The 23,357-nt window shown below is 45.7% G+C and overlaps 1 protein-coding gene across 1 annotated transcript in view; it reads left to right on the forward strand.

Annotated features, from left to right (window-relative positions):
• The window catches only part of LOC126455426 (PDF receptor-like), a 403,957-nt gene extending 398,540 nt beyond the window's left edge, over positions 1 to 5,417 (forward strand). Inside the window, exon 12 of the mRNA XM_050091176.1 lies at positions 5,142 to 5,417. Within this exon, the coding sequence (XP_049947133.1) occupies positions 5,142 to 5,417 (276 nt within the window). The remainder of the gene's footprint in view (positions 1 to 5,141) is intronic.
• The last annotated feature ends 17,940 nt before the right edge of the window (positions 5,418 to 23,357 follow it).

Here is a 23,357-nt window from a genome sequence, read left to right on the forward strand (position 1 = left end):
TTCATGGCTCGTATGGTGGCCGATATTTGAGGGAAACTTTTTTCTTTGAATATCGAAAATTTTCAAGAGTGCCACTTTTCATTATTGATTATCATATACCCTCTAAACAAATTTAATGCCCCAAGCAACTGCGTGCGTCATTTGGATCTTAAACGGGCCTCCACATGCCAGTAAGCGCCATTCACTCATTAGTTGTTCATCTGTACCACTACCCTTGATCTGTGCCGAAAATAAGCTCGCATAACAACGAAATTTTAATCAGCAAGTCGCGCAGCCGTGGAAATACTGGAGTATCAGTTTGGTAGTGGTCGGCCAAGATATTCACAGCGTAACACTGCGTTACCGTCGCTGTGCAATCTGATCACTGATCAAACAAACCCTTGGTAGCTACATACGACCTCTTTGCATTCCGTGCTGAGGCTCCTTTTGTGTTCGCCAAATGCTGCTGCTTGTGCTGAGAGACGGCGTCCTGAACAATATTAAATACTTATCATCCGATTTTTTGAAAACTGTTAGGTGAAAAATATTTGATATTTGCACATCTTACAGACTGATACCTTCACTCGAAGAAAGACTTGCATTTCTTTCCGTTATCCGTCATACTAACTGCACCGCATCAAATTAAGTAAAACATTGTGTGTATCCAAATGTGTATGAATTCGGGACCAAACTGCTGAGGCCATCGGTCCCTAAACTTACACACTGCTTAAGCTAACCTATGCTAAGAACAACACACACACCCATGCCCTGCAGAGGACTCGAACCTCCAGTGAGAGGGGCTGCGAATTCCGCGACATGGAACCTCAAACCACTCGGCCACTTAGCACGGCAGTAAAACATTGCGCGAAATTCTAAAGAGTTCGCAAAGGTGGAAACGTAAAATCGTAAAATTTTCGTATGGTAGCTTTTAGTATATTGCAGTGAATGACATGCGATACAATATTGACATTTTATTTGGAATTTAGAGCAGTAGGAAACATGAAAGAAGGTTGTATACGTGAAAGAGACCTGGAGACACTGGAAGGTTTCAGATGGATTATACATAAGGCAAGATAGAGTTTTCGGAACCGGGATTTAAATTATAAGACATATCTAGGGGCAGATGTGGACTCTGACCACAATTTATTGGTTATGAACTGTAGATTAAAACTGAAGAAACTGCAAAAAGATAGGAATTCAATGAGAGAGCCTTAACAAATGGTTGACAAGCACAAGGGAAAGACATACAGTACAAGAAGAATGGTAAACTTTGACACACGAAATAGTGAATGCAGCAGAGGATCAAGTAGGTAAAAAGACGAGGATTAGTAGAAATCTATGCCTAACAGAAGAGATAATGAATTTAATCGATGAAAGGAGAAAATATAAAAAGGCAGTAAATGAAGCAGGCCAAAAACGTCTCTAAAATGAGATCGACAAGAAGTGCAAAATGGCTAAGCAGGGATGGCTAGAGGACAAATGTAAGCATAAAGAAACATGTACCACTGGGGTTAAGATAAATACTACGTACAGGAAAATTTAAGAGACATTTGGACAGAACAGAACCACGTGTTTGAACATCGAGAGCTCAGATGGAAAACCAGTCCTAAGCAAAGAAGAGAAAGCTGAAAGGTGAAAGCAGTATATTGAGGGTCTATACACGGGTGGTGGACTTGAGGGCAATATTATTGAAATGGAGAAGGACATAGATAAAGAAGAAATGGGATATATGGTACTACGTGAAGAATTTGACCGAGCACTGAAAGACCTAAGTTGAAACAAGGCCCTAGGAGTAGACAATGTTCCATTAGAACTACTGATAGCCTTGGGATAGCCAGCCCAGACAAAACTGTACCTTCTGGTGAGCAAGATGTACGAGACAGCTGAAATACCCTCAGACTTCAAGAAGAATATATTAATTCAAATCCCAAAGAAAACTTTCGAAATGTGGTGCTACAGAAGAATGCTGAAGATTAGATGGATACATCACGTAACTAATGAGGAGGTAATGAATAGCATTGGGGAGAAGAGGAATTTGTGGCACAACTTGGCCAGAAGAAAGGTTCGGTTGGTAGGACATGTCCTGAGGCATCAAGAGATCACCAATTTAGTATTGGCGAGCAGCGTGGACGGTAAAATTCATAGAGGGAGACCAAGAGATGAATACACTAAGCAAATTCAGAGGGATGTAGGTTGCAATTGTTACTCAGAGATGAAGAGGCTTGCAAAGGATAGAGTAGCACGGAGTGCTTCATCAAACCAATCTCTGCACTGAAGACCACAACAACAACAATTATGTATTACGGTAACACATGTTTGAAGCTCATTCGTATACTACTATGTACTTTTAAAGCCTGGTTACTACTTAATATTTGACTAATAGAAGAATAGCATTGTTTTTCATTCATGGGACCAAATTATTTTTTAAGTATTGGAATATTTAGAGTCATATTAGTTATGCTGAAGATTATCTGGGTTTATCACGTAACTAATGAGGAGGTACTGAATAGAATTGGGGAAAAGAGGAATTTGTGGTACAACTTGACTAGAAGAAGAGATCAGTTGGCGTGACGCGTTCGGAAGCATCAAGGTATCATCATTTTGGTACTGGAGGACGGCTTGGAGGTTAAAAATCGTAGAGTGAGACATAGAGACGAGTACATTAAGCAGATTCAGCAGGATGTAGGTTGCAACTGTTACTCAGAGATAAAGAGGCTTGCACAGGATAGAGTAGCATGGAGAGCTGCATCGAACTAGTTTCTGGGCTGAAGACCGCAACAACAACAGGACATATAATTTCGTTCTCGAGTTATTGAGTTTTACAACCAACGGACGGTCCATGTTGACTTTCCGGACGCTATGAAACGCTAGTAACATGTTTTTGACAAAACTATTAGGTGAAAGAAATTGATTTTTGCACATCTCACAGTGTGATATCTTCGCCTGATAAAGGATAACATTTATTTTCGTTATATGCTATAGTTACTCTGCTCTTTCAAATTAAGGAAAACATTGCAGGAAATTTTAAACATTTTTGCAGAAGTAGAAACGCATTGTGTAAACTGTGCTCATGGTTGATTTTAGCTCATACACTGCAGTGAATGAAACCTAGGTAAAATATCGAAATTTTATTGAAAATTAAGACTAGAAGAATATCTGACGTCGTTCTTGAGTTAGTGGGTTTTATATCCGCGACCTCAGACATGTACTTGTTCATAGTGAATGCTGTAGTCATAACAATCGTCATGTCTCGTAAACGATTCAAGATATCGAAACGAGGTCCTCTGCAAATGATAGCACGCAAGGAGGCAGCAGATATGTTGTTTGATAAATACTCGAAACATTTTCTTGTCCGAAATACGGAAGTAACTCATCCGCAGCAAAGATACGTCTGCGACTTAGGACGTATTGAAATTCCATAGAAATGTAGGAAAAATATAATGGCGTGCGTATACAAGTACATAGCGCCTGAGAGCGGCGTAACAGGACGTGTATACCCGTTCGCAGCTCTAAACTCCGTCGAAATTGGTCACGTAAATCCCAACGGGATCGACTGACCGCCGTGTCGTCTCAATCTATAAGGGTCACTGGATACGGATATGGAGGAGTGTGTGGTCAGCATACCGCTTGTAACGTACCTACAATAAATAAAGCCTATGTTCGTCTGTGAAAATGGACTCGATAAGCAACCTGAGCTATCAGTATTCGGAACCTAAAATGTAAAACACTGTGTGCGTGTTGTATGAGTGTCAGTTTCACTGTCATTAAGCCCTCAGCAGATCGTTACACGAAAAACTTAAAACTAACATTTGGATTAGCTATCTGACTGCGTATTTGAGTATGAAAAGCTACAGGAACAAATGAACCTGTAACAATGAAGAACTAAGCTATCTGACTGCGTATTTGAATAAGAATTTACAACTCATACAGAATCTGGATTGTGCAGCGGAATTTACTGGATTAGAGTACATGATATGTCTCTGTTTTAGCCCTACATTTTACTCTCACCTCTTTAGATGACTGCCTTTTTCCAAGTGGCCTACAGTAGTTCGCAGCAGCGTGCAGCAGCAGCGGCTAAAGCTTAGTGTTACTAAGAATAAATTTAATAACAAGGAGTTTGCTTGGGTCGTGTTAACTAGTAAATATCTTGTAAGAAGTGATTTCATAAATTAAGTCTATTTAAAAACTTAAGAAATCATCATTACCAACAATAGTTTGACAAGTGTTAATAATGGCGAAATGCCTGACAATGACCTCATAAGTATCAATAATGGCTGAGTGCCAGATTAACAAATTATTTTAATTTGAAAGTGGTATTAATATTTAATAGCCACAGCATACTTACGGATTAGACGTGGAGAATAATTATTACTATTTGGTGGATAAGGAGGCTTCTTTAACTGACAAACAAAACATTGGATTGTTGCAAACTCGGATTGACAATCACGAGCCTAACCCTGCAATTGCTGTTTACGGTATGCTTGGGAATTTTACATTCAATTCCATTTTCAAGCGTAGATAAGCCATCTAAATCTCTCCTGGCCCTATAAATGAGATCAGGCCTTAAGTGTAGTAAGATATGCCATCACCGATGTGAGGGCAGTGTGACACGACTTCTGTCTCCGAGTTCTCAACCGACGCTATTGAAATTTTACTCTCGCAGACAGTCCTCGTCTCATAACAATGCTCAGAATCGCGCTCCCATGTTTAGTCATCAGATTGTTAGTATCGATATCTGAGTGCTTATTTATTTCCATAGACAATGACAGAATCTTAGAATAGCCCTCAGTTGGCTATATTCTTTTCAAAACTCAATGTAATATTTAATCAGTATAATGGAGAGATCTGACACACACCTTACCGCTTTCCAAACTGTTGTCAGTTTTCATGGTCGGAGGCGCTACTTGTCAATCAGGTAGCTCCTGAATTTGCCTCATAAGTGCTGGGGGCACCCCACTTTACCAACAGCGCTTGGCAAACCTGATGGTCACCCATGCTAGCTCTAGCCAAGCCCGGCAACGCTTAACCTCGGTGATGTGATTGGAACCGATGTTAACACTGCGGCAAGGTCGCCGGCTGGCACACCTTCACAGCAGCGAAACGGTTGATAGCAGCTACGTGCTGCTGAGTGTCACTTGTCCTCTGGTGACTGCCTCCTGCAGGTGCGGACGGCGCTGATGAAGAGCGTGTCGGTGTACCTGTCGCTGCGGCAGCACCAGCAGGCGGCGGCGCGGCGCATGTCCGTCTTCTCAGGGGTGTACATCCCGGCGGAGCGGCGCCAGCCTAGCCCCGTGGCCTGCACCGCTCTCGGCGCCACCCGCCGGCCGCTGCCCAGGCTGTCGGCCGCCCGCCGGCAACGCAGGTGCGTGCACACCCCTCCTCCGCTGTACTGTAGAAGCACACTCACAACACTTCACACATTAAACAAGATAAATTAAGCTAAAGGAGAAACGTAATTCACATCATTGTCATGAGATTCACCGAGAGGATCGACTGGCAAGGACGACATGAAAACAGGCGCAGTTTATGTGGAATTTATAAGAAGCTATTCACTAATTAAGATTACACAAGTCCAAACATTTGTCGTACCGTGTATCAGATTCTTTATCCCTTCGTCATAGAATGGTACAACCTTGAGTTTCAGTCCGTTTTTGCCTTCGTCCTTGAGCTCATCATTGATCATTTAGTCCTGAGCAGCCAGCCACACTTTCATCTTAGGAGAGGGCTGAAACTTGTTTGGTGCCAAGTCCATACTGTACAGAAGATGAAACTTCCTGGCACATCAAAACTGTCTGGCTGACCGAGACTCGAACTCGGGAACTTTGCCTTTCGTGGATAAGTGCTCTACCAACTGTGCTACCCAAGCACAAGTGACGAACCGTCCTCACAGCCTTACTTCTGCCAGTACCTCGTCTCCTACCTTCCCAATTTTACAGAAGCTCTCCTGCGAGCCTTGCGAAGATAGCTCTCCTGGAAGAAAGGATATTGCGAAGACATGGCTTTGCACAGCCTGGGGAATGTTTCCAGAATGAAATTTTCACTCTTCAGTGGAGTGTGCGCTGATATGAAACTTCCTGGCAGATCAAAACTGTGTGCCGGACCGAGACACGAACTCGGGACCTTTGCCTTTCGCGGGAAACTGCTCTACCTTTCTTCCAGGAAGACGGATCGTGAATCGTGTTTGGTAGAGCACTTGTCCGCGAAACGCAAATGTCCAAAGTTCGAGTCTCGGTCCGGCACACAGTTTTCATCTGCCAGGAAGTTTCATATCAGCGCACACTCCGCTGCAGAGGAAATATTTCATTCTGTATAAATAAGATGATGGAGTCGAGACGTCTCAATCTTTCGTTACTTAGATTTACAGTATAACGTTGCGCTTTGTCGTGGATGAGGATAATTGCTTTTCTAATCAAACACTGCAGTTTGTTATGCATTGATTAACACATCGCCATTTGATTTTGACAATAAACTTGTCCCGTCACCTAATCCTCACGCGTTGCTCTGACGGAATTCGTTGTCAGTATTCCTTTGTGGTCTAGTGGGCGATTGAGAGAGCATCCCCAACAAGTAGTGTTCCTTAGCTTCAGAGTTCAAGTAGTGCACCCGTCTCATTCCCATCCACGATTCTTTGCAGTTAATTTTTTGGACAGGAATTTCATTCTGAGTTTGAGATTTGAATGATATTTACTCTCGTTTTCGTCAGCTTTCTGTTGCAAGTATTAGCTGCTTGTTCCTACCATTAAAATCACTGTAGTTCACGGATGTCATATTCGATACTTCTGTAGTTAACAGATACTAGTTTCATTTTTTAATTTTAGTTATTTTCCAGCCCTGCATGGCCGTGTATGGCCTTCTGTAGCAAACCGTGTGCCCCTGTTTCTGTTTTATTTGATTGCATAATTCGCGACAAATCTTTGGAAACAGTCTTGTACGGAATGTATGTTCCCGAAAGAGATTCGTTATAAAAACCGTAAACCAAAATACAAAAATATACTTCATCCATGCAGAGGATATCTTAAAAACCATCGACGAGGCGGGTAATTGCTTTATTAATCATGAAGTACAATTTGGTCTGCTGTGATTTTCGCACATTATACGATTCTCACAATAAACTTGTCCTCTCATATTATCCTCACGCTGAATCTAACGGAATTCGTTGTCAGAATTCCTCTGTGATCAGAAGGAGGTACTGGCAAAATTAAAGCTGTGAGAACGGGTCGTGAGTGGTGCTTGGGTAGCTCAGTCTTTAGAACACTTGCCCGAGAAAGGTCCCGAGTTCGAGTCTCGGTGCGGCACGTAGCTTTAATGTGCCATAAAATTTCATATCAGCGCACACTCCACTGCAGAGTGAAAATTTCATTATTCATCGACATATTATTCTTTATTCTGTGACACTTAGCAGGAATGATTAATAGACGAACTGTCATCTTAGTTGGCATTCGTAATCGCAGTAAAGTTCCTCTTTATGATCGCATCTTATATCAGGTATCACGACAGGAGAAGAATCTGTTAAGTAACGACTCTCATAGAGTAGGCTCAAAAATGTTGCTGAGGCCTGCAGTGCGCGTGACAGTCAAAGTTTTGTCATTCCTGGGCAACAGGTTTCGAAAATTTACTTGCTCTTTCAACGGTAGGCACAGGTAACGTTTTGCAGTGATGTCATAGGAGTGTCACTTCGAAGCCACCCGATGCGAAGAGATGAACAATGCACTGCATTCAAATCTTACAGGGACCGGAGGTAGTGACTTCTCCTTCCACCACATTTATTCCCCGTTTCTGTTCCATTCATGAAAAATGACTGTCTGTAATGCTCCGTATGATATCTAATTCCCTCGATGTGATCATTTTGCGAGACGTATTGGGACACAATAATATCTTACTCGACTATTCTCCGAGTGTCAACTCTCAAACGTCATCAGCAAAACTCTCCATGATGTACGACGCCTCTCTTGTAACGGCTACCACTGGGGTTTATTGAGCATTGGAGTTACGCCCTCCCGCAGAGTAAACTGTCTTGTGACAAAACGCGCCACTGTTCGTTGACCTTATTGATGTCTTCTGTTAAACCTGCTTGGTAAAGGTCCTAGATTGATTAACAGTACTCACGAATCGGTTGAACATACGATATGGAAGCCCCTTGTTGCGTGTTCCCAATAAATCTCTGTCTGGCATTCACATTTCTTGCTATTTCTTTCGCACGGTAATTCCACGTCAGGAAGCTCAGGATGGCTACGACGAGGTATTTTATGGTAGTTATCGTTTCCAGTAATCGAAAGGCAGTGGGTCTGTTCGATATGGGAGCGCAGTACGCTACATTTATTTACGTTCAGGATAAACTGAGAGTCCCTTCAGCAGTCGTCGACTCACTACAGGTCTTCTTGCATTTCGCTTCTATCTTCTAGCGTTGCAGCAATGCTGTAGACATGATCACAGTCGGCGAAGAACGTCGGGTAGCATCCGCCGTAATCCGGTAGATAATATCTATAAATAAGAAATAATTGCGTCTCTGCAACACTCCATTGAGGTACTTCCAAAATCAGCTTTACATTTGTCGACATTGTTCCCTTAAGAATGATGTGTTGACCTGTTATCTGCAGGGAAGGTCTGTATCCAACCACAAATCTGATCCTATACTCAATAAGCCAGTACAGAATCAGAAAAACACACTGCGGAACCGTTACTGAATGCCTTCCGGCAATTAAGCAATACGGCATCCACGTGAGCCCCCTTGCCTACGGCTCTCTGGGACTCATGGTCTGACAGGGACAGCTGTCATCACTTAAGACTTCCGTGCTAACAGGCCGCGGTCGATGTATAAAACTTTTTCCTAACGCTTCCTCTCCGACTGCGGGAGACATCTTCAGAGGTAAAATGGTGAAATGGCACCAGAACTCGAGGGAGCGGTGAATATATGGGCAGTATAGAGGGCACCACGGTTCAGCACGTGACGTCGGCTGCGAGATTGTTTCTGGTAATACCAACATTTTCGATTCAAAGTAATCAAATGTTCAAATGGCTCTGAGCACTATGGGACTTAGCATCTGAGGTCATCAGTCCCCTAGAACGTAGAACTACTTAAACCTAACTAACCTAAGGACATCACACACATCCATACCCGAAGCAGGATTCGAACCTGCGACCGTAGCAGTCGCGCGGTTCCAGACTGAAGCGCCTAGTACCGCTCGGCCACATCGGCCGGCTGAAAGTAATCGATGATCATTCTTATTTTGCAATGCTATCATACAAATTTTATCAAACTTAACGCCTTCTTTTTCTGTTAAAATTATTACGGCTTTTATAAATCTCAATAGCCCATCTACAAATACGACCACGATAATGCGATGTTTTCGATGTGACACTCGTGTTAATAAATTTTCTTTCATGACAACCCTCTTATTACAGATGTTCCGCAATGGCCGATCGATCCGTATGTCCCAGGCTGCAATTCCTCTTGTGTTCCATGAGACGGGTGTCAACACTTTTTGTGGTACCAATATAAACCAGTCCACAACTACACTACTGGCCATTAAAATTGCTGCACCAAGAAGAAATGCAGATGAAAACGGATATTCATTTGACAAACATAGTATACTAGAACTGACATGTAATTATATTTTCACGCAATTTGGGTGCATAAATCTTGAGAAATCAGTACCGAGAACAACCACCTCTGGCCGTAATAACGGCCTTGATACGCCTTGGCATTGAGTCAAACACAGCTTGGATGGCGTGTACAGGCAGCTTCAACACGATACCACAGTTCATCAAGATTAGTGACTGGCGTATTGTGACGAGCCAGTTGCTCGGCCACCATTGACCAGACGTTTTCAATTGGTGAGAGATCTGGAGAATGTGCTGCCTATAGCAGCAGTCGAATATTTTCTGTATCCAGAAAGGCCCGTACAGAACCTGCAACATGCGGTCGTGCATTATCCTGCTGAAATGAAGCGTTTCGCAGGGATCAAATGAAGGGTAGAGCCACGGGTCGTAACACATCTGAAATGTGACGTCCGCTATTCAAAGTCCCGTCAATGCGAATAAGAGGTGACCTAGACGTGTAACCAATGGCACCTTATACCATAACGCCAGGTGATACGGCAGAATGGCGATGACGAATACAGGCTTCCAATGTGCGTTCACCGCAATGTCACCAAACACGGATCCGACCGTCATTATGCTGTAAACAGAACCTGGATTTATCCGAAAAAATTACGTTTTGCCATTTGTGTACCCAGGTTCATCGTTGAGTACGCCATCGCAGGCGCTCCTCTCTGTGATGCAGTGTCAAGGGTAACCGTACCGTAGTCTCTGAGCTGATAGTCCATACTGCTGCAAAGATTGTCGAACTGTTCGTGCAGATTGTTGTTGTCTTGCAAACGTCCCAATCTGTTGACTCACGGATCGAGACGTGGGCGCACGATCCGTTTTAGCCATGCAGATAAGATGCCTGTCATCTCGACCGCTAGTGATACGAGATGTTTGGGATCCAGCACGGGATCCGTTGGGATCCAGCACGGCACGGCATTCCGTATTACCCTCCTGAACCTACCGATTCCATATTCAGTAACAGTCATTGGATCTCGACCAACGCGAGCAGCAATGTCGGGATACGATAAGCCGCAATCGCGATAGGCTACAATCCGACCGTTATCAAAGTCGGAAACGTGATGGTACGCATTTCTCCTCCGTACACGAGGGATCACAAGAATGTTTCACCAGGCAACGTCGGTCAAATGCTGTTTGTGTATGAGAAATCGGTTGGAAACTTTCCTCATGCAGCACGTTGTAGGTGTCGCCACCGGCGCCAACCTTGTGTGAATGCTCTGAAAACCTAATCATTTGCATATCACAGCATCTTCTTCCCGTCGTTTAAGTTTCGCGTCTCTAGCACGTCATCTTCGTGGTGTAGCAGTTTTAATGGCCAATACTGTACAAAGTATTTTATACGCAACCGGTGTAGCCAAACGATTTAGTGTATCTTTTGCCGATCTGAAACATTCTTTTACGCTCCCGGAGGGTCTGAAGGTATTTTCCACACCATACTTGCTCATCACGTTCCCAATGCAATCTGTAATCGTACTGATGTACGGAAGGAAATGTTTCTCTCTGGGCGGCCGTAGTTTCTCGACGATCCTGATACTCTCCCTAGGGTTCAGTGCTCGATCTATCTCCATTTTACCTTCTTGATCTTTGACTGTAGATGTTGAAGCTCATCCCAAATTCTGTGTGCCCGTCGGCCAGTGTTGCCGAGCGGTTCTATGCGCTTCAGTCTGGAACCGCACGACTGCTACGGTCGCAGGTTCGAATCCTGCCTCGGGCATGGATGTGTGTGATGTCCTTAGGTTAGTTAGGTATAAGTAGTTCTAAGTTCTAGGGGACTGATGACCTCAGATGTTAAGTCCCATAGTGCTCAGAGCCATTTGAACCATCTGTGCGCCCTATCTACCAAGGTTTCAATGACTGCCCTTTTTTGTCAGAGATTGTGGTTAGAATCTTTATGCAGGTAACGGTCAGTATGCGTAGCTCTTCTGTATACGCTGTGATACAGCTACCCTAAGGATAGATGAGTTTGTATGACCTCTGGGCAACCTCTGGTTTGTTATTTGGAGAGAGGATTTGAGCTCTCCAGAGACCTCGTAACGGCAACTCAACTGTGCCGGCAGGAGGCGCAGGGTGAGCGACGAGGAGTCGCGGTGCGGCGAGGACTACGAGGAGGAGGTGGACGCGCTGGAGTCGGAGGACGCCGACGCCGACGCCGCGCCGGCCGACGACGACGCGGACGTGAACGACGACAGCGAGGGCGGTGGCGGGCCGGAGGTGCGCCGGCAGCGCCCCAGGCCGTCCGCTGCGGGCTCCGTGCGCTGTGAGTACCCAGACACACGTGTACCTGCACAGCTACCTAGCTATCGTGTGCCGGAATGTATTATTGCGAGGGAAATTTTTTGTGCCATGTCAACAACTAAAGGAACTTGACTCTGAATGCTACTGAAAATATAAAGTGCAGCTGACAAACTTAATGCCAGTCCTATAATGTATCGTGGCGACCATCGCGATAAAATAAACGTTTTACTGAGTGATGACACATACCAGAAATCAGTAAAGACCCCGTCAACCAGGTGGTAAGGAAGACTGCCTCACTTCCAATGGCGTCCCCCCTTTCCCACCAGAAGCTGTGCATAGACTGAAACGAAATGGTGCACTTCCTCCGAGGCTTTATGGATTTCCAGAGATGCATAAGGAACGTGTTAGGCAACGACCTTGCCGCAGCGGATACACCGGCTCCCATCAGATCACCGCTGTCGGGTGTGGCCGGCACCTGGATGGGTGACTATCAGCGCCATCATGCGCTGTTGCCATTTTTTGGGGTGCACTCAGCCTCTTGATGCCAATTGAGGAGCTACTCGACCGACTAGTAGCTGGTCCGGTCAAAGAAAAACATCATAACGACCGGGAGAGCGGTGTGCTGACCACACACCCCTCCTATCCGCATCCGCAGCTGAGGATGACACGGCGGTCGGATGGTCCCCATGGGCCACTTGTGGCCTGAAGACGGAGGGCTACATAAGGAACATGTTCGTTTTCGTCCGATAATGAGTAATACTGAATCTCCAACTTATGACTGTGCCGAATATGTGGCGTCGTTATTAAGGCCTCCTGTGAGAAAATGCTCACGTCAGTGTGCGGACTTCATTGGCAAACGAAAATCACTCGTACTGAACAGTTCAGATATATATTAGGCAGTTCCGATGATGTGTCGTTGTTCACAAAGGTTCCTTTTTCAGACTCATGAGTTCTCATTGGGAAAATCTTTGATAAAGTGATTTCAGCTTTGTTTAAAAATGTATTGACCTCAACATACTTTTTATTCAATGACGAATTTTACGAACAACTGATGGCGTCGTTATGGATAGTCCTTTGTCGTATTGATGAGCAGCTTCTTTATATAGGAAATCCATGAATAGGCAGTGGAATCTGTTAACTTGTAACACACAGTAGTTTGAAGCTATGTCGAAGACACTTTTGTAGTGTGGTAACAAGCACTCCGTCGTCAGGCCACGAGTGGCCTAACGGGACCATCCGACCGCCGTGTCATCCTCAGAGGAGGATGCCGATAGCAGGGGCTTGGGGTCAGTACACTGCTCTCCCGGTCGTTATGATGGTATTGTTGACCAAAGCCGCTACTATTCGGTCGAGTAGCTCCTCAATTGGCATCATGAGGCTGAGTGAAACCCGAAAAATGGCAACAGCGCATGGCGGCCTGGATGGTCACCCATCCACGTGCCGACAACGGCCTACAGCGCTTAACTTCGGTGATCGCACGGGAACCGGTGTATCCACTGCGGCAAGGCAGTTGCCCAGTGTGGCAACAAGGCGAAGATAAATTAAAAGACTTTTTTAAATGATCTGAAGTTCACCCATAGACAAATTCAGTTCACAATGGAAATCGAAAAAGGTGGATGCCTTTCATTTTTGGAAGTTTTGGTACGGCGCAAAGCTGATGGCAATTTGGGACATGCAGTATGTCGAACGGAGCCATACGGGTATATATTTACGTGCAAATAGCTGCCACCGTCCTTCGCAGACTATGAGTGTACTCAGAACTCTGGTACACAGAGCACACGCCTTTGCTGATGAAAGCAGTCTGGAGGATGACCCTCTACACTTCAGATGAGTTTTTGAAGCCAACGGATATTCACCACAGCAGATACTTAATGGAGTCCTCAAAAATACGACCGATACTCAGCAGACACAAAATGCATTTGGTTTATCACCCTCCACCAAAGACAGCAACCCTACGGGGCACCGTTACAGATGCTTTGGTGTTACGGAAGCCAGGGGATTACAAGATCCTCTCTGAGTGCGGCCATTCGGACGTCGGACACACCACACGTACAGTCCATGACAAATGAATAGAGCAGCGCAGAAATATCAGGCCTTTAAAGCCTAATAAAGCGTCGGTGGTAGAGCACTTTATTGCCGCTGGCCACTCTATGGTGCACGGTAACGTCGAAATTTTAGCCTCGATTTCATCTTTCATGGACTCACTAGTGAAAGAAGCAATTGAAATTCGGTTGGCGACGAATTTAATTAGTAGAGATAGCGACTTCAGCTTGGGAAAATCATGGAATCCGGTACTGTCTGTAATAAACTCACAAAGACATAGCAACAGTGCAGCTCGAGAGATACATCGATAATCACCGTGTGCATCGACTGTGCAGCCATAGATCTAGCTTCAAGCATATGTTGTACCTATTTGCCGCTGATCAACGTGTGTATCTGTGGCCGCATGCGAAGTGGCGCGATCCATGGTTCGGAGCAACTGCTGGAGCGTCAGTCACGAAGCTCACTCTGAAGATAGCTGGGCGGTATACTACCGAAATTTCAAAAGAAAAAGTGAAATGTAAGCGGCTGCACGCCTGAAATTGTACGGAACAATCACTGTGCGACGGAAATATGAAAATGCACAGAACTGAAACATGCGGGTTGTTGTAAAATATGCGTGCAGCCGTCGTGAATGCGTCATATGTATGGTAGCACCGTACGGCATACGTAACTCTTCCCGCACTGGTGTGAGTCAGGATTCTTTTTGATACTTAAAATGGCAGTGCTTTCCTTGCAAGCAGAGTATGTAATCATTCGTTTTCTCCCTTTTAGTGGTGTAATACCGACTGAAATTCAGCGTCAGTTGAATGAGACATGTGGTGAAGAGTCCAGTGTGCGTTTGTGGGTGTGACAGTTCACATAATGCAGAATGTCGTGTGACAACATACCGAGACATTCTCAGCCTCGCACAAGTCTGCCTGACGGCATAAACAAGCTAATGGAGAGAGTTGTTTCGGAAGATTTTCGAATGAGTCTGGAACAAATCGCCTCAAATTTCCGGACAGAAAGTTCTGCATGAAGACCTGAAAATGCGAAAACTGGCCTCCAAGTAGGTGCCACGAAAGCTAAAGGACGGCTGCAAGGTTGTGGTAGCGGCATGTTGCCAGGCAATGCTGACGCGTGATGACTTTCATCGACTCTGACAATGGGTGACAGATGATTGCTGTTGTTCAATCCTGAGGCGATGTGCCAGTCAGCTCAGATGAAGCACAGACGTTCATGGCCACCAAAAAATTTCAAGTAAGCGTCAGTGCGGGAGAAGTAACGTTCTGTGACAACGATAGTGTGACCTCTGCTCATGGCGTTTCACTGTGCACCAGGGTGTGGCGTGCGTCCTATCAAGAACGTTTGGAGGACAGCTCCTTCTAGCAGTGGGTGTAAACTGGCCGGAATATGTTGCGGATCTATTCTCTGACCAACGCAAACCAACAGCGCATCGGGCTAACACGGTGCTGTAGATTCTTCGTAGTAACAAGTTTGAAGTGATTTCTCATACTGTCTCCTCACTTGACGTTGGTCCTAGCAACTTCTAGCCATTCCCACCTATGAAAGACACTCTCCGTGGTCGCACATTCACTGGGAATGCTGCTGTTGCATCAGTCTCAGACTAGACTCCCCAGAAGCAATCGCATTGGCCATAGAGTCATTGCGTCGGCGTCGGGAAAAATTTTTACGGCTCCACGGAAATTACGTGAAGAAGTGACACAAGTTTCACTCTTTTCGTGTGATTAGATTAACTGGTATGGAAAAAAATCTGAGGTGCTATAACTTATGCTTCGCACAATAATTCCTTTCAGTTCTCTTGACGTCCAGACTTATTTCCACATATCCGGTACCTAAACGTACGAGTAACATTCACTTTAGAGAAGATGTGCAAAGCAACCACTTTGCATTTGCAGACACTTCGCCACTCGCTGTATCATGCTTTGCTGGACCCTACGCAACACACCTGCATCCATGATTGCTGAAGCGGCATGCACGTGAACAGTTAGGTCGTGCGCATCTATGGGTAGAGTATTGTTCTTAAGTGTCCCCGCCAGTAAAAATTTAATTGATTAAAGTCCACGGAAATTGGAAGCCATAACATTGGACCTCCACGATCAAGCCTTTTAAATAGTTACGCAGTTCATTCCAGTGTGTGGTGGTGCACCATCATGCTGAAACCATATCTGTTGCCAAAGACCAAGTGGAAAGTTTCTTAATGCGTCAGGAATAATATTGCAAAGAAACGTACGACGCAGGCGGGCGTTCAACTTGTCTGGCAATAGGTGAGGGACCAAAAGCACCCCTCCCACTATTTAAGCTCAGCAGAGTCTACTTGAAAGCAACGTTCACGGGTGGCATGTGGGTTGTGTTCCGACCAATAGTGGCTGTTGTGGAGGTTGAAAATACCTTTGCGAGTGAAGCTAGATTCGTCAGTCCATATCACGTTATTTATAAAATGTTCATTGTTTTGCACTTGGTGCAAAAGCTATATACATAACTCGGCGAATGGGGACTTGTGGCCGCTTGTTTGAATTAATAGTGCGGTTCTCCATCGTGTAACAGTTCAATAACAGACCATTGTAGACGAAGATATCGGTTTCCCGAAGGCTTTACTTCTTTACTCCAAGTGGCGAAAACAATCTTATCGCGGTGGCGGCTTTGAGGGTACTACGCAGTATACGCTCGAGCAGCAGTAGCTGCAGCAACTTTGTTATCGGATGCACACAGCACCAAAAACATACCGGCATATTGACGGTTTGTGTATTCCTTCGACAAGCCGCCCTAGATGAACTTGTTAGAACCAGGTATGGTTGTGTATTGCGCGGTTAGTAGACATATCTGTGCAGTTTAATGGATTCCATTGTTATGCGATAGGCTGCTGTCATGCGAAAACGACGAGAAGTATGGAACGGACGTCTAGAAAATAATAAAAAAATGGAATTGACGAGGATTTCAACTATAGCTCCTGAGTGGATGTGGTTTCGACGTCCCAGCAGTTTGCTGACTGTGTTTGAATTCCTCACAGTGATGAATATACGTAAGCATACTAGAACATAGAAAAGCTGATTCCAGCGGCACTTTAGCGTAAGCTTAAGATGAAGCCCCAAGGAAACAAAGCTCCACCATTTCAGGCTTTGTCCCCTATCAGTAAGACCCCAATAACGTCTACCAGAAACAGGACAGGTTGACACAAAGAAGGGTTGCTTCTTGATCCATCTCCGTCACACCCGCACGTCCTCGGAAAGACTGGCGATTATCTTTGACAACAGCGGAAATAAATTTTCATTTTGGCGACACATCAGTAGATCACTCACGTTTTCTCGCAAGTATTTATGAGTCACTGTTGAGGGGATAGATCTCTAAAATAGAAGAAGGAACGTATGTCAGCTACTCCTAGCATGGATAATCCAGATGCGAGAGGGCTGCAGAAAGCACTCCGAAGAAAGTTCGAGAAATATTGTTGGAACTTAGAGTTCTTGACAACTGCACAATGCCGGTCGTTGAGGCGCTGCCAGAAATCGAGAGCTGAATTGTCACCGCCAACCAACAGGTAGTGGACTGTGTGTCCTCTAATCCAAGTCACTTAGTGAGTCTTTGGACACAGAAAAAAAGGCCGTGTTTGGGAAGTGAAGCATTTCTGTAGTGATACTATCAGGAGTCGTGTCTGTGATGAACACCATCTGGCAGGCCAAACGCCAAACATCGAACTCCTCGCTGCAGACAAGCCGATGGTCATCTTCGCCTTGCTCGGCACACTTGGTACATAATGGTGACGGCGAGAGATATATCCGCTGGGGGTTTTGCTCGTTTACCTGCTTCCCAATAACCATCACGTACCTGGTGGACTAGACATCCGACGCAAGAGGAGGTGCGAGAAATGTCCGCCACACCGCATTCCATCCGACGAGGGGGAGGGGAGCGTTGTTTTTCTTCAACCACTTCATGCTGAAGCCACGACTGTAGCGGGTTGCAGCACGCCGTACTCGATCTACGCTGCCGGTAGACACGGAGGGAAAAGAGCTGTCTGGATGTAGCTGTCCCCTAAAAATTAAATTTCTTATGTAGAAATAGGGCGCTGGGACGTGTGTCAGCGGTACTGATGCAACGGAGTTGGCTCTCATCAATAAGCTGGTAAGTCGGAGTACGTTGCCACATCTTAATATGCCTGCTTGCAAAGAGGTCTGTTCATCGATGTTGGGCATGGCTAAGATTGAGGCCTCCTTGCCCTTCGGAAGCGGGAAGGACTCATAACTGACTTTAAATAACATGCCTGGACTCGCAAAGGAACGCAGTGAGAGCAGCATGCGTCTCGCCATTGTTGGCGGGATTGGAAAATTCAGGGCCATGTGTGGGATTAGCGACGCTATACAAACACCAACATATTGGGTCCAGTGCAGCACGTCCAGGGTTCGGAGTCAACGTTCAAGGAGCTCCTACCAGATGTGGCATAGAAAGCACGTACTGTTAAGGGCCACAGGCTGCCACAAGTCAGCTGTAAAATCAATGCCCAGAAATGTTATCATACCGTAGACCTGGGGGGAGGGGCATATTTATCGCTCAGACCACGTCCTGTAAGTAGAGTGCGCAATTTATGAATGTTAAGGACGCTACCTGAAGCAGCGCTATAGGACTCCACCCACTCAAATGCTGCTTGAAAATCGTTGCCATTGCGCAGGAGAAGGACGAGATGCTTTGCGTAGGCCATGTAACAAAAAGTCATACCAATGAGGTGCTGGTGGAGTCCACGAAGTAACTCTTCAATGGATAGAGTGTTCAGGATCGCGAAAAGAGGGAACCGTTGCCGCACTGCTCGTTCTACCAGGTTGGGCACAGTAAGACAACCACTGTTCAGGACCATGGCTGTCACGCCCTGGAGCAGACGCATTATCATCATCTCCATGAAGCTCTGTGAGAATCGCATATTCCACATCACCGCTGCCAGATAGAAGAGATCAACCCTATCGAAGGCCCAGCTGAAATCAAGTGAGGCCAAGACGCTCTTCATGTGCCATGTCCGTATAAGCATGAGCATGAAACACTATTGACATAAAGCAGTGTGGATGTTGTGGTGACCTCATGAAGACGCCTGATCGTCGGAGACCACAAAGCAGGTGATCTTCACATCAGAATTAGAGATTGATGGGGGTCAGTAGTTACTGGGGCATTTGGTTTATAGACAAGATTGAGCAGTTCTTGGAGGAAGACACCAGGGAGTTGTACTGCAGCAGACAGTAGGTCATAGCATATATCTGTCCACGCCAAAGTCAGTATTGGTGGTAGGTCTTATAGAAATGTAATGGGAGGCCTCTGGGTCCTAGAGATTTGTGAGGCGCGCCAGCCAGTATTTATGCAGTGACCTCATCGTTCATCATGTCCTCAAGTAATATCTTTTGTGCATATCACAATGACATACCGTATGTAATGTGAGAGATCTATCAGTCGTGTCTCGGGGATGACGGTTGTCTATCAACAGTGAACTGTAATACATGGAGAGCATACTCAGTGTCACGTTGCCTAGTGACCCAGCGACTATTATCCAAAGCCACAGAGTGGATCTGTGCCCATCGCCGATGCCAGCGTTCGGCAGTTATGTAATACATCGACGGCCCTTTGTGGTACATCCTATCAATGGTATGTGGATAAACAATTGTCTCTTTAAGACGCTACCTCATGAGTGCTGTGATCTGCGCTTTTAGATGGTTCATTACTTGCTGGTGGGCAGGCGAGAGCGACATTGTGGAACCGTCACACATAATACGGTAATGAAAATCTAGTGAGTGACACCTCCAGGCAGCGGCTGCTTACCATAACCAGTCAGTACTTTTCTAAAAGCTGGCTTTACACATAGGAGCCAACTAGAGAGACCAGTTGTGTAAGCCACTCGTCGACAGTGCAGGATATCCACATTGCCTACATGAGATTTCGGCATTCTGGCGAATGTAGGAGTGACAGGTTCAATTTCTAGGGTCTTCGCCCATGCCACACCTTCTGATGGCCGGCATATAGTAACAGTTCATATATGGGTAACATGGTCGACAATCCAATGGGCCATATTTCAGCAGCCCCTTGTGTTGCTGAACAATGGAGCACAAGAGATACGATCTGTGCAGCTGGAGGAGTGGCTGGTATAGTGCATGAAACCCTACCTACCGCCATGTACATATTCTCTTGTGTTCACGAGTAGAAGGGTGAACACGATGATGGAGAGCTCAGCACATGGAGCTCAGTGTGGCAGGCTGCAGTTAAGATCGCCACAGAAAATGATGCATCTTGACGTCCCACATCTGCATCTGGGAAGCAAGCAGCTCAATCCGGAGGCTGCATAAATGATGACAATTCTGATGTCATGGAGAGTGAGCGCCGCGCCTCTCACGAAAGGTAGGAATGCGACGTCTTCAGGAATTAACCCATCACGGAAAAGGATTGCTATTCAACTGCTAGTGGCAGACGTGTCGGAGATATGTGCGGTGTATCCGAAAGGGCTAACAAAATCCATGACATAGACTCCTTGGAGGAAGGCTATCTCTACATCCACCAAATTCAACCTATCTTGTAACATCGTCAGGTTATGGTGCAGACGTATGCTGCTGACTTTAAAACTAGCCAGTTTTTACTCTTGGGTCTCCTCGTCCCATGTCCAGAGGCAAAATGAATTCTGTGGTGGCTGTTGGAGAGGACCAGCTGCAGCATCCGTCACACTATCAGTCACAGCGTCATCATAACGTCCTTCTGCGGCAACAGGCGGTATCACGGTGTCATCCCTTACGTCACCCACCCAAGAGCTCGTAAATACAGATGTGGAGACTTTTCATGGGTAGTCTGCTGTCCATATACGTGGAGTCGGCACTGCAGGAGGGACGCCACTCACAATGCATGCGAGAGGGTTCAGGGCCAAGACGTCGCAATGGCGTGAAGTGTGAAGAGTGTCGGACAGACTGTCAGTGACAGAGCACCTCGTGTTCCTGTTGCCTATAAGGCGAGTACACCGTTCGTTTCTTGTATATTTTTACGAGCTTCCAGCAAGAGCGACTTATTTATTTACTGGCAGCGATGTAGTTACTAGTTATTTTTGTAATATCTTGCATGTTCGAGTGCCTACTAGACACAAGCTTTTGTTTTAATAACATTGCAGCGTATCGTAGCGCCGCTTCTATCGGTCCTTATATCGACCCTCGCATCGTACAGGCTTTTGTTTGTCTTGGTTACTAAGCTCAGTGTCGGGTAGACCGTCAGTGACAGAGTTAAGTAGTCTGTTCGTTTGTTGCATATTTTTTTACAAGCTTCAAATGGCAGTGACTTCAGTTTATAGCTAGGAACTGTGATTGCTGTCTACAGATGCGATCTGAGCTGGCGACCCTCCACTCACAGCTCCAGGCTGCATTGGCTTCTATCGCTCAGCTTGAGGCTGCTGCTAATGGCATCACTGTGGGGGGGGGGGGGGGGGGTTCAGACTCAGGGATGTGAAAGATTTCGATCACATCCCACGTGTTCACCACTGAGTCCACTGCTGTGGCCGCACTGGTTATTGCCTGCACTGAGGTCGACACCTCAACTGTGGTCGAGTGGGAGATCATTCCAAAGTCTGGCAGGCTGCGAAAAACTTTCTGAAGGGCCGATCGTAGGGTCTCACCAGTTAGTTTGAGGAACAGGGTTCGGGAGTTATCTGTGGCTGACAATGTCTCTGAGCCGGATGCAGCCGTCGACGCTGTTCCAGAGGAAGCTTCTCGGCCTGCAAGGTCTGATCGCTCACAGAGGGCGGGTTGCTGGTAGTTGGGAGCTCCAACGTTAGGCGCGTAATGTGGCACCTTATGAACATGGCTGCCAAGGAGGAGAAGACCGCCAGTGTGGACTCCCTGTGCATGCTGGGGGGAGCCATTACGGATGTGGAAGCGCTGCTTCCAGATACCATGAGGAGTTCAGGGAGCAGCCAACTGCAGGTGGTGGATCATGTCGGTACGAATGACGTATGTCGCTTTGGAATGGAGGAGATTCTCTCTAGGTTTGGGTGGCTAGAGGAAATGGTAAAGACTGCCAGTCTTGCTTGTGCGATTAAGGCGGAGCTCACCATCTGCAGCATCTTCGACGGAACCGACTGTGGTCCTTTGGTGCAGAGCCGAGTGGAGGGTCTGAATCAGAGGCTCATGCAGTTCTGTGACCTTGCAGACTCCAGATTTCTTTACTTGCGCCATCGGATGGTGGGTTTCCGGGTTCCGCTTAATAGGTCAGGTGTCCACTATACACAGCAAGCGGCTACACAGTTGCAGGGGCGGTGTGGAAGGGACTGGCCGGTTTTTTAGGTTAAAGGGCCTCAGGGAACTACTGAAAGGGCGTCCGTCTAAAAGGGGGAAGGTAAAACACAGTAAGTTGGTTATAGAAACGGTCAGTATTGTAGTCTTCAATTGTCGTAGCTGCGTTGGGAAAGAACCAGAGCCTCAGGCCCTAATATAAAGCACTGAAGCTCGAATAGCTATAGGTACAGAAAGCTGGCTAAAGCGGGATATAAGCTCAGTAGCAATTTTTTCAAACGTTCAGTGTTCAGAAAGGATAGATTAAATGCACGTGGTGGTGGAGTATTTATTGCTGTCAGAAGTAGTTTGCCTTGTAGTGAAATCTAAGTAGATATTTCCTGACAAGTAGTATGGGTAGAGGTTATACTCGACAATCGGAATAAACTATTAACTGGGTCGTTTTACCGACCCCCAGACGACTGCATCCGGCTTTGAGACATCGTCAGCCACAGATAACGCCCGAAACCTGTTCGTCAAACGAACTGGGGAGACCCAACGATCGGCCTCTCGGCTGAACAGTTCATAGAAAACTTGAGTCTCATTTCGAATAGATACCCCACTCATACAATTATAGTCGGTGGTGATTTTAATCTACCCTCGATATGCTGGAAAAATTACACGTTTAAAGCCGACGGGAGGCATAAAACTTCATCCGAAATTGTACTGAATGCTTTCTCAGAAAAATATTTTGAACAATTAGTTCATGAGCCCACTCCAAGCGTAAATGCTGGCGAAAGCATATTTGACCTCCAGCAAATAATCCTGGACAAATAGTGAGTATTGTTACGAATATATGGATTAGCGACCACAAGGCAGTAGTAGCTGCTAGGCGGAATGCAGTAACTCCTACAAACATAAAAAAAGAAACGCAAAGTAAATCTATTTTTAAAATAGCTGATAATAATGCTCGTAACACCTTTTTAAGAGACGGTCTGTACTCCTTCCTATCTGACAATGTAAGTGTAGAAAAGTCGTGGAATGATTTCAAAGAGATAGTATCAACAGCATTTGAGAGATTTATACCACATAAATTAATAACTAATGGTACTGATCCCCCATGGTACACAAAATGGATCAGATCACTGTTGCAGAAGCAGTGAAAAAAGCATGCCAAATTTAAAAGTACGCAAAATCCCCAAGACTGGCAAAGTTTTGCGGAAGTTCGAAATATAGTGCGTACTTCAATGCGAGATGCTTTCAATAATTCCTATGACGAAACTC

This window comes from Schistocerca serialis, chromosome 2 (genome assembly GCF_023864345.2).
Source record: "Schistocerca serialis cubense isolate TAMUIC-IGC-003099 chromosome 2, iqSchSeri2.2, whole genome shotgun sequence".
Classification (NCBI taxonomy): Eukaryota; Metazoa; Arthropoda; class Insecta; order Orthoptera; family Acrididae; genus Schistocerca; species Schistocerca serialis.